At 38.1% G+C, this 12,601-nt stretch overlaps 1 protein-coding gene across 4 annotated transcripts in view; it reads right to left on the bottom strand.

Moving 5' to 3' along the window:
* Positions 1–2,856: 2,856 nt before the first annotated feature.
* The window catches only part of LOC147228647 (protein kinase C alpha type-like), a 111,337-nt gene continuing 101,592 nt past the window's right edge, over positions 2,857–12,601 (bottom strand). For 2 of the 4 annotated variants that reach the window (XM_086156767.1, XM_086156769.1), the window contains one exon: positions 2,857–7,463. In XM_086156767.1, coding sequence (XP_086012893.1) covers positions 7,299–7,463 — 165 coding nt within the window. In that variant the 3' untranslated portion in view covers positions 2,857–7,298. The remainder of the gene's footprint in view (positions 7,464–12,601) is intronic. The other 2 variants (XM_086156768.1, XM_086156770.1) reach the window with 1 other exon arrangement.

The raw sequence follows: 12,601 nt of genomic DNA on the forward strand, positions 1-12,601 counted from the left end.
CAGATGAGGTTAGACAGGAATCCCCATGGACCATGATGTTTGCGGATGACATTGTGATCTGTAGTGAGAGCAGAAAACAGGTAGAGGAAAATCTAGAGAGGTGGAGGTATGCTCTGGAAAGGAGAGGAATGAAAGTTAGTCGCAGCAAGACAGAATATATGTGTGTAAATAAGAGGAACTCGGGTGGAGCGGTGAGGCTACAGGGTGTGGAGATCAAGAAGCTGGAGGATTTCAGGTACTTAGGGTCAACAGTCCAGAGCAACGGAGAGTGCAGAAAAGAGGTGAAGAGACGATTCCAAGCAGGCTGGAATGGGTGGAGAAAAGTGTCAGGGGTACTATGTGATAGAAGACTTTCAGCCAGAATAAAAGGAAAGGTGTACAAGACAGTGGTGAGAGCCGAAAGAAGAAGAAGTTTAGTTTTATTTAATTTAGTTTAGTTTAGTTTAGTTTAGTTTAAAAAGTGTATTATGACAGTGTACAATTACACAGAGGCAGAGATGTTTGTACCTGAGTGTAGCTCACAGCTAATTTCTATCTGTAGTCCTGGGAAGACAATACAAATAGAAAACTGTACAAATAGACAATATAAATAAAATATACAAAAAGGCAAATATTATAACTATACAATATATAAACAGGCAATAAAATAAGTAAAACCCAAGTTGAAAGTGATATTGTTGTGATATTGTTAGTTTGGTCATCTTACCCAGAAGGGTAACATCTGATGGCAAAATACCCGTCTGGTATTTTTAGTGTGAGCATGTTTGCTGCTCCAGAATCAAATTCTTAATGGCCCAAGTAAAGGTGTAAAAATCAGTCATGTTCTTTAGATTTTCTGGAAGCCCATTCCATTCTTTGATGTTTTTTAGGAAAAGGCAGATTGAGAAAAGGCACACTTTCTTTTAGGAACATTGCAGTCTCCGCGAGACACCAATCTTAACACTCGACTTGTGAGTTGGGAGCAGGGCATGATGTAGGTCTTACGAGGAGGTGGGGCGGCTTTATGCAAGAATTTGTGGACCAGACGGATATCATGGCTATAACTTTTAGACCTATAACTATTAAACCAGCGTCTGGATTTGAGTAATTTTGACATATATTATGCAGAATCATGTCCTATTCCACATATTTCAGCACCAGATACAAGCTTTAAAGAATTCATGAGTTATTTACAATTTGTACTGTATGGCTTCTACTCAGTGAGAAAACCACTTCTTGACCACATGGCTACATCTTTTGATAATGAAGCTGGATTTTAGCAATTTTGACATGTATTGTGTGGAATCATGTTCTATTCAATATATTTCATCACCAGACACCAGCTTTGAAGAGTTCATAAGTTATTTACAATTTTTACCAAATATCTTCAACTCAGTGAGATAAGCGCTTTTTAACCTCATGGCTATATCTTTTGAACCTGAAGCTGGATTTGAGTAATTTTGACATATATTGTGCAGAATCATGTCTTATTCAACATATTTCAGCACCAGATACAAGCTTTAAGGAGTTCATGAGTTATTTACAATTTGTACTGTATGGCTTCTACTCAGTGAGAAAACCACTTCTTGACCACATGGCTACGTCTTTTGATAATGAAGGTGGATTTTAGTAATTTTGACATATATTGTGTGGAATCGTATCCTATTCAATATATTTCAGCAACATTGAATATTGTCTTGCACGCAACCGCGACAACGTTGCAGCTCTCAAGCGCACAAGACTTAAGTTTGACAGTTTCTGAGACCCATGTGAAAAGAAATGCAGGTTACTGGGGCTGTAAACGCTTCTCATCTAAATTCAGTTGAGTATTTATGGGATACTCTGGACAAACGTGAAATCTGTGAAGCCCCCACCACACAACTTGCAAAACTGCCGCTGACATTTTGCCAGATACCACAGAGAACTCTCAGGAGTCCATTAGAGTCCTTTTCTTGATGGGTCACAGCTGTTTTGGCTGCAAAACGGGGATAAACACAACATTAGGCAGGTGCTCATAATGTAATGTTTATATTAAGAAGTTGTAAAAGGGTCAACTTCTAAATAAATTGTGATTTACACAAGTTATCATTAGAGCATGATGTCTTTAGGACTTTGTTTATTTAAAGTTTATATGTTCTAATCTGTGTTCAGATTCATATCTGAACAGTCAGGATTAGTCAGGATTTGGATATTAGTTCAGACAATCGACATATTCAAATGTTCAACTTAGACATATGTGTAATAAAAAGGGTATATTAAGGATTATATTGCATAGCTTAAGAATCTAAATTAGACAATAAATAAATGAATACAACATTGGAGGCTCACAAGACCCTCTTGAAGGAGTCAGGCCTGGTGAGTGGGGCTCAATTGGGAGCTCCTGAAGGCCGGGCCTTTCCACATTGGGCGCGACAAGGCACAGCCTTAAGGACCGACATGGGTCCCTCTTCCCCTGGGCTCACAACCAACAAGAAAGGCCAAGCAGGTCGGGTGCAGTGTGCGGCAGGCGGTGGCTGGAGTGGGGGACCTTGGCAGTCTGATACTCAGCTGAGTGTCCTGGACACTCGGATGAAGAGACAGGTGGGGCTGTCAACTGATCGCCACCTGGTGGTGAGCGAGCTCCGATGGTGGGGGAGGATACCGGTCAGACCTGGTAGATCCAAATGTAATGTGAGGATCTGCTGGGAACGTCTCGCACAGTCCCCTGTCTGGAGGAGTTTCAACTCCTACCTCTGGCAGAACTACAACCACGTCCCGAGTGAGGTGGCAGACTGGGGCAGCGGCTGCAAGGTGATCAGCTACTCTCAGAGCATATTAGGAGGATGCAGGATTTTTTTTTTTAAATGCCTTGCTAGAAAAGTGAACCTTATTTTCCATTTTTATTTGCATTGTCATACATTAGGTATGCTTGAAAGAATCAGTTACAAGGAAAGTATCTAAAACATTCTCAAATATGTTAGGATTGCAACAGAAAAACAGAAATAATGACATTTTCAAAATACCATTTATTCTTTCTTGTATTTTTTTTTCAGCAGATGTCTACATTTAAGTAATTTATGTATTTGTGTTAAGAATATAAACAAACATAGAGAAGGGGAAGGGATCACGGTACTGTTGTAACTAAGAGATCAAGTATCCCTGGATATTCATGTGCTCTTAGTGGTCAGCAAGAAAACAGAATTGATCAGTTTACATCCAATAGACGGCTATGGACAAGAAAGATGAACACTAAGAGGAGGTGTTAAACAAGATAGCAAAAAATTAGAACAAATATTTCAGTATCATGTTTCCAAGAAAAAAAAAAAAAAAAAATATATATATATATATATATATATATATATATATATGTAAATCAACAATATAAGTAATTTGAAAATTTTAATATCCATCTAATTATACCTGGTAAACTGGTTAAGGACAAGGTGGAATTGATGCCTACAGTATTTTGTGAATTAAACCAGAAAAAACAGGGTAGGGGGTTCTAACATGGTATCCCCCCAGAAGAGCTGGACTGTGTGGCTGAGGAGGGGGAAGTCTGGGCCTCTCAGCGCCGACTGCTAACCCTGGACCCGACATCGGATAAGCGGCTGAAGATGGATGGATGAATGGAAACCAGAAAAAAAAACATTTCCAGGCTCTTCCTCAAGAAGAGGAACTGTATATCAGGTGGATTGACTCAGTCCAGGCACTAAAGCAGCAGGAGCTGAAGGTAGGAACATATGAGCTGTGGGGGAAGAGACTTTCAAGGCAGAGGAAAAGGTCCTCATTTTTTAAAAGCCATTTTGTCTATTTCAACAAAAACAAATCTGAAAACAAATTTTCTTCCAAACACTTGTTTTTTTTTTTTTTTTATAAATGAGCCTAACAATTACAGTACCTACATAATTAAGTCCAGTAAACAAAGGAAAATTAAGGTAAGGTTAGCGGACATCAAAAGATTAGCTACCTTGTATTATACCTTTAATGACATTGGTTTGGAAAATGTGCCTGGAACTGGTTAATGGAAAATTTAATTACCACTTATGTGGACTAGACAGGCTGAAAGACAAACAATTTTAAAAACTTAAGCAAATTAACATTAACCATTTAAACAAAGCATTAAAATAATGGTGTCAAACACATCACATAAAAGATTAAAATGTAAAAGATGAGCATTTGGGCAATTGGGAAAAGGACACAGGGAATTAAAAAAAAAAACCTTTTCTGTTGTCCACGTTCATGATATCAGTTCTTTGAAAAAAGAATGAAAATTCCATGAAAAGGAGAGTCTTTAAATTTTTTCAGCACAAAGAGGTGCACATATCAAGCGTAGAGAGGGTCAAGACCGCTACCGAGCACAAGGAATACAAGCTCCATTTTGAGGAAACGAAAGTCTCTTTTTCCCCCCATACTATCACATGGAAAAATTGCATTCCGAAAATATACTGACACAGCTTGCATTGTCGACAGAGCTCTAAATAGTATGAAACCAATAGTGTGAAATGTGATTTTACACAGCCTGTTTAGATCAATATTGCATACAATTTTTGTGAGTGCGGCTATTTTTGTACGCTGATATTTTCCATTATGCATGACACATGCAGATATTTACATGGAACAAGACAGGAGTACTAAATAAAAATCTGATATGCCTTTTTTTGGCAAAACAAGTAATTTGATAATTCCTGTAGATCTTGAGTAGGGGCTAAGTGAAACAAATGATATACTGACTTGGGAAAACAACACCAATAATAAAAATAGAAAGAGTAAAAATGGGAACGAACCAAGAAGTTACGGAGAACTAGTCAACAAACAAAAGAACCATCCTATTTGACCATATATTGAGATTATAACAAGAAGCCCATTGAGAAACAGTTAAGTTCCTGCTGGACTGCCACCAGCAGTGTAAATGGAGTGACATTTTATCATAAAACTTCAAATAGGTAAGGGCAAAGGGAACAAAGGGATGCTTTATATATATATAAAGCATCTAAAGAAAATACCACTGACCTTGAGCCTATAAGTTGTTTGGAAAAAGTTATGAGTAAATTCTGTGAAAGTCCTAAGAAATGCATTTTAAACCATCATCTTTGGCCCCTACAACTTAATTATTTATGCACAATCACTGATGATCCTGCATCTACAAAGAGCTTAAAAGCATACTAAAAGACTTTGAAGCATTGTAACCCATTCTTAAATGGGCATGACATCTAACAGTGCAAAAAAGTTCAAGGTGATAACTCCCAAATTATATTCTAGATTTTGGTATAACTTATATTATAGATTTACCTGTCTACCTACAAGCCTGTACCTATATTATAGGTTAATTTATAGGTTACTAAAATGTGGAACTATGTACATTCTGAAAATACCAGGGCCTGCAAATGGAAAGTATCCTTTTGGCTATTTTGGGCATATTTGCATTTATATTTTAATCAGTATGCCTTGTCCCTTTTAAAGACATTTAAAATATCTATGTTGACAATGCAAAATTAACAAACTTTACTCTGTTAGTTTGGCAAATAACCTCATATAAGTGGGTTGTGTTATAAATGGAAAATATAAATTTATCAACTCATACAATATATTAACAGAAATGACCATAGAATGCAGACCAATGATGAATTATATTAAATGGGAGGCATAGAAATATTTCTTTTTCGACAAGTCCTAAAATTTGATGGAGGCAAAATCAAATTGAAGATGTAGTCTAAAAATAGAAATTTGACTGGCATATCACTTTAAGTCTGTGTCACAGAAGTTTTACTTTACTGGTATTTTCTGAATCATGTGGCAAGCCTAATGGCTACAAATCACAGATACAAAGGGACAACCATATATTTAAGCAACACTTTCTTCAATCTTTGGATATGATAAAGGGAAAAAATACCAGAGATGAACAAAAGAAAGTTGAAAGGGCCTTCTCATATCTCCTTGCATCTGCACTGTTGTAAAGACTTTTATATGTCAGGGTTAATCTGTGCAGTGTACTTTATTATTTCATTTCATTGTAATAGAAGCACATCTGTGTCTGTATAAAAACGTGACCTGTGATTACATTTTTACTCACAATCATTCACAAGGGACTTCTACAATTATATTTTTTAGATTTAGAATCTATTTATTATTATTTTTAACAATTTGTTAAATATATATGAGTTTTGCCATAACAAGAGTAAAAACCTGTTTCAAAGGGTTCAAGACATCAGACAATGGTAGAAAAAGACGATGAATCCTATGGTTTTCATATGGATGAAGAAGAAACATCATAAGAGGTCACATATTACATCGGACACAAGAACTGCCCCATGTAGTGAAATTATGACTGTGTCTTAATATCAATCAAGCCATGCAGTGTCGACATAAGTAGTCAATTAATGTATTATATGGGATGCATTGTATAACTGAACCTAAGTAAGGGATAGGACACCATATTAATTGTGTTTAGTTGAGCAAAATTAAGTTATGAAAAACAATAATTAATACTGACAATATACCTCAACTTAAATTTGTGTATATTTTACAGTTTACATATTATTACATTAAATGTTAGTTCTTTCTTTAGATGATTTGCTACAGACACTTTACAGAGAGACTGGCCAAAATCAAGTGATACTAAAATGGACATTTTATTAAATTCACCAAAAGTTAAGGGGAAGGAAAACGCAACGTATGAAACGTTGAGCCCTGTTTTAACATTTGTGCCATCTTTTCTTCATATTTGGCCACGGAATCTGAACACTTTTATGTAATTTCAGGTAATTAAACCCTATGTGTATTTAAACAATACATATGTTATTAAACGCAGTGTGTGTCAGGCTATCATTTTTACAGAAATAAAAAAGTAGCTCCACCATGTACATATTAATCTGATGATATTTATAGTAAGAACAGTTGCAGAGGCCTCCTGTCCAGATATAGCTGATCAGTCTTTTAAATACTATCTTATCTGAGTGCTTATTGATTTATTCCACATAGTAGTAGATCAAATATTCTGCTAATGGTATCACATATTGTCATAATAATGTCTTGATGCATCTAATTTTGGCAACTTTCAGTGCATATAGAAAGGATAAGGAAGGATTATGCAAAATTGTTCATCATTGTTCATCATCAAGTAAATTATTTCCTTATAAGAAAGACACAATCTATGTTAGATATTATGGCAATATTATTAAACAGAACAAATATCCATGTCCTTATATCCTGCTTTCAGGTACAAATATGACATAAAGGTTTACATAGTGCTATGATCAAATTGTGGTCACATGATAGGTTCATGATTAATCTTTGCAGTTGGAAGTTGGAGGGGATACTTCACGGAGATTTCTTCATCTTTCTTAAATGCTGTTGATAAACGATGGGTGGACAAACTGGGGGTTGATGAAGGAGAAGCCCGCAAACTCAGCTTGGTCGATGTTAGCAATAACCAGCTCATCTGGAGGGGTAAGCTGAGGCTGGGTGCGAGTGAAGAATTTGTCAAAGTTCTCTGCTCCTTTGCCACACTGCAATAAAACCAGAAAGAGAATAGAGACATGATTGAATCAAGCAGATGAACTACAAATTCAGCTTATGAACAATAGAAGAACTTTCATAGGTGCACAAGGTGCAGATTGTCCGAAAGCAATTTTACCTGTGTTCACCGTATTTGTTTATTTTTTTTAGTAGATTTTAAATTAAGCCCAAAAGATAGAACACTCAATCATTATCTTTCATATTACTAATTTTGCTGATGAAAATCACATTGAGAGCAGTTTGCTTTAAGTCAGGCCTGGCAAACCCGCAGCTTCTGAGCCACATGTGGCTCTTTGGCAAGTTTCTTATGGCTCTTACATTTTGTTGGTGATTTTTTTATTGTACGTGTTTGCGAGTTTGTTTTGCTCAAGTTCAACAGGATACGGTCTTTTAATCTCACACACATGTAGATGACGTAAATTTTTGGGAATGAATATCTCATTGATGAATGTGTCAAGTAGTTGTTCGAGTATTTGTTCTCACAAAGACAGGGATGAAATGCACAGAAAAATGAAAAGATGAAGATGAACACAGGATGTTTTGTGGGAGTAGGAGAGTTGTTTTTCTTTTTTTACCAAACTCAATGGCAAGGCATTCTCCCTTATATGTCAGATGGCTAGAAAATTGGCACATTTCAAGGCTTCAATTCTTCTGCGTTACTAAATGTAAATTCACCTCATTCCAACATCGACCAGAATTTCCAAAGCAGACTGAACTTCATAAGCACAAGCTGGTCAGTATGAAAATTCAGACAGAAAAGCAGACATAATTGTTCAAAAAATTTAGAAAATACTCAGACTACCACTTGCACTGCATCAACTAGCTTGGAACATTACATGGGCTAAAAAGCCATATAATAAATGGGAATTCATTAAAAAATGCCTGAGCAAAGTTGAAATCTTTTCTCCTAAGAACAACAAACTAAAACAAATTGAATCAGACATCCTACTATCCCCTAAACACAGTTGAACACAGAATATAGGGTATCAATATGGCTACTGAATCACAGATTCTGACCTTCAAGCATATCAGTATTTTAGTATTGCATAGGATGAGTAAGCCTCAGCGGGCAAACGTTTGTGCGATAAAAAAAGAACTGCTTGATATTGTGTCAATGAAAGACAGAACCTGTGGCAAAGATTTTTCATTTATGAAAGCATATTTGCCCATACAGAGACTACCTACAATAGCCATGGATTGAGCACCAGGAATGATGAGATCGGTGAACGGGCTTGTGGGGCTGTGCTATGGTGACCAAACTTTCCTGAGTTTTGGAGCTTTCACTTGCATCATACACAGGGTGATTTAGACTTGTGTCTAAATCATTGAATTTAGACAATGTGATGAATTCTGTGATGGAAATCGTCATGCAACAAACTGAAGCTGTTCAAGACACAAAAGGGAGGTTTAACACATTTTACCACTCTGCTGAAAGCCAGAGGACAATTCACCAGCTATGCCCTGAATAAGCAAACAGATATGTAATAATGGTTGAAAACCTGTACAAAGGTTTTGTGATCTACAACTGAAAATGCCACTTATTACACTCTGTTGATATGTTTAATGCGGAAAACAGACTGTTTGAAAGTCCTGAAAGACACAAATCACAGATGAGGCTGCAGCTGAGTTGGATATGACTGGTCTTTGGGAAGATGACAAACTGAAACTTGCTTCAAGGTAAGGGTCCATTGAGTTCTGGAAAATTGTGCCCATGGAGAAATTCTCCAATGTCAAATGGGCTGTACATAAGATACTTTCAATCTTCGGGTTTACATACATCTGCAAGTCTATGTTTTCAGCCTTGAAAGGTGGAATCTAAGCGTCATTGCTTTGATTTATTATTTTTTGCAGTGGCAAAAACCGACCATAAACCAGATTTAAAAAAAATAATTGTTTAAGGCAAAGAATGCCAGAAGTCCCATAAATGTGGTTTTAAAAACAGATTCTGTTAAATCAATTAACTGAGAAAGCGCTTAGTATTTGCACTAGGTTGACAAAAAATTATAGAAAGGATCCTAAATTTGTTATTGCAGGGTCAATTAAGTATCTGATCCCTTGCTTATCAGTCAGATTTCTGTCCCTCAAAGACCTGTTCCTCTGCTTTTAAAAAGTACAACTACATTCTGCTCATCATTCTAATTGAGTAGCACTTATTTGAGGTTGTTAGCCTTCTTAAAGAAACCTATGCACCCCACAATCTGTCAAAAGTGTAGCAGCCAACATGAGTCAAACCAAAGAGCTGTCAAAAGACACAAGAACAAAAATTGTTGACCTTCACTAAGCTGGAAAAGGCTACAGAGCAATTGCCAAGGAGCTTGATGAAAAAAGAACAACTGTTGGAGCCATTGTCAGAAAATGGAAGAGGCTAATGACTGTCAATGTCCCTCGGACTGGGGCTCCACGGTAGATCTCTCATCACGGGATATCAATGATGCTAAGAAAAGTGAATAATCAGCCCAGAACTACACCGGCTGAGCTGGTCAATGACCTGAAGACAGCTGGGACCACCGTTTCCAAGGCTACTATCAGTAATACATTTAGACATAATGGCTTAAAATCATGGAAGGTTACCCTGCTTAGGTCAGCCCATGTCAAGGCCTGTCTGAAGTTTGCCAGGGACCATCTGGATGATCCAGAGAAGTCATGGGAGGAAGTTTTGTGGTCAGATAAGACCTAAATAGAACTTTTTGGTCTTAACTCCATTTGCCGTGTTTGGAGAAAGAATAAGGATGAGTATCATCCCAATAATACTATAGTTACAGTGAAGCACGGGGGTGGAAGCATCATGTTCTAGGGGTGTTTTGCAGCACAGGGGCCAGGCAGATCAAAAACTTATTGACCTGGTAGTAGTTGGTGGGCTACTACGGATTTGTTTTGGATGCGTTATAAGCAAGGTTTGTGTGAAACATAAGACGGGCCTTCCTGGGACTTGGTCTGTGCTCTTCATCTGTCTTTGGTTTACATCTGGGAAATGAAACTTCGCTTATGAATTTATAGTGCACAACATATTGAGTAATAATTCATTTAAACTTGATTAAATTGATCACAACCTCATGTTGGTAATGGGGTTAGCAGCAGTGAGTTTTCAAAGTCTTATTTATTTCCGTTTTAATATAAAGACAGACAGCTGCTTTCAAAGGGGACAAGCGCAGCAAATACAAATTGGGTTATGAACTAGGGTTTATCCTAAGATGTGGATAACTGTAAAAGGAGATACTTGGAAAGAGTTACTTATTTCTTATAGAAAATGCTGTTTGCTTTGTGCAAGTTCTCCCACTGGAAAAAGATGAGAGAGGCCTTTTACATCTTCTTCACACAAACATTCTATCCATGGGTTCCTGGCCGGGCCCCTCGCTCAAATCTTAGAACTAATTGTGGCCTTATTTTTTCTTCATCTCCAAGTCCCTACTACGTCCAACATCCTTTATACAAGCATACAAGCATAGTAAAATAACTCATACTTCCCAGTAGGAGTTGTGCAATTTTGCCATCTCTCTCAATGTCTGTCTTTCTCGCTCTTACTCTCTTTCTGCGGGCTTTGCAATCCCTCACTAATCTGGAGGTGAAAAGAATGTCAGATAGCCTTAGGAGTCTGAAACTGGAAATTGAAGGTGCGATGTGAGTTTGAGAAGGAGATGTTCTGGAGTTAGATGAAGTGATGCAGAATATCCCAAGAGATAAGAAAGTGGTAATTGGTGCACACTTCAATGGGCATGTTGGTGAAGGCAATAGAGGGGATGCAGAAGTGATGGGCAGATTTGGTCCACAGGATAGGAACGCAGAGGGACAGATTGTGGTAGATTTTTAAAAAAGGATAGAAATGGCTGTGGGGAACACTTTTTAAAACTTTGTAGTGAACATAGGGTAACTTATAAGCGTGGAGGTAGGAGCACGCAGGTAGACTACATCTTGTACAAGGTACAAGGTAACCTGAAACCTGAAACCTGAAAGAGATCAGTGACTGCAAAGTAGTTGTAGGTGAGGGCGTAGCCAGACATCACAGGATGGTGGTTTGTAAGATGACTCTGGTGACAAGGAAGATCAAGAGGACAGGCAGAGCAGAGAACAAGGTGGTGGAAGCTGAAAATGGATGAGTGTTGTATGGTTTGCAGGGAGGAGTTGAGAAAGGGTCTGGGTGGTCAGGGAGAGCTTCCAGATGATTGGACAACAGGAGGTAGTGTTATCAGGGAGACAGGTAAGAGAGTACTTGGTGTGTCATCTGAAAGGAAGGAAAGTAGATAAGGAGACTTGGTGGTGGAATGAGGAAGTGCAGGAGTATATACAAAGAAAGCAGTTAGCATTGTAGAGGTGGGACACTGAGACGAGTACAAGGAGATACAGGGAAAACAGAGAAACAGAGATGGAGAGGATGTACAGTGGCTCCGGGTGATTAAGGACAGAGCGAGAAATGTATTGACAGATGTTACAAGATTAATGGCACGATGGGAAGAGTACTTTGAGGAGCTGATGAATGTGGAAAATGAAAGAGAGGCAAGGCAGAAGAGGTGACTATTGTAGACCACAAAGTAGCACGGATTAGTAAAAGTGAAGTGAGGAAGTCATAGAAGGGGATGAAGATTTGAAAGGCAGTTGGTCCTGATTATATACCTGTGGAGGTGTGGAAGTGTCTAGGAGAGGAAGCACTTCAGTTTCTGACTGAATATACCTAAACAATGGAGACAAAGTGGGATGGTGCCCATTTTTCAGAATAAGGGGGATATGCCGAATCACGGCAACTATAGATGTTTGCAGATGACATTGTGATCTGCAGTGAGAGCAGAGAACAGGTTGAGGAAAATCTTGAGAGGTGGAGGTATGCTCTGGAAAGGAGAGGAATGAATGTTAGTCCCAGCAAGACAGAATGTACAGTACATGCGTGAATGAGAGGAACCCGGTTGGAATGGTGAGGCTACAGGAAGTGGAGATCAAGAAGTTGGAGGACTTCAGATACTTGGAGTCAACAGTCCAGAGCAACAGAGAGTGTGGAAAAGAGGTGAAGAGACGGGTTCAAGCAAGTTGGAAAGGGAGGAAAAAAGTGTCAGGGGTACTATGCAATAGAAGACTATCTGAAAGGAGAGGCGTACAAGATAGTGGTGAGACCAGCGATGCTGTATGGCCAGAAACAGTG

The sequence above is a fragment of the Fistularia commersonii genome, chromosome 12, assembly GCF_037954325.1.
Source record: "Fistularia commersonii isolate RoL2024-O1a breed Wild chromosome 12, RoL_Fcom_v1.0, whole genome shotgun sequence".
Classification (NCBI taxonomy): Eukaryota; Metazoa; Chordata; class Actinopteri; order Syngnathiformes; family Fistulariidae; genus Fistularia; species Fistularia commersonii.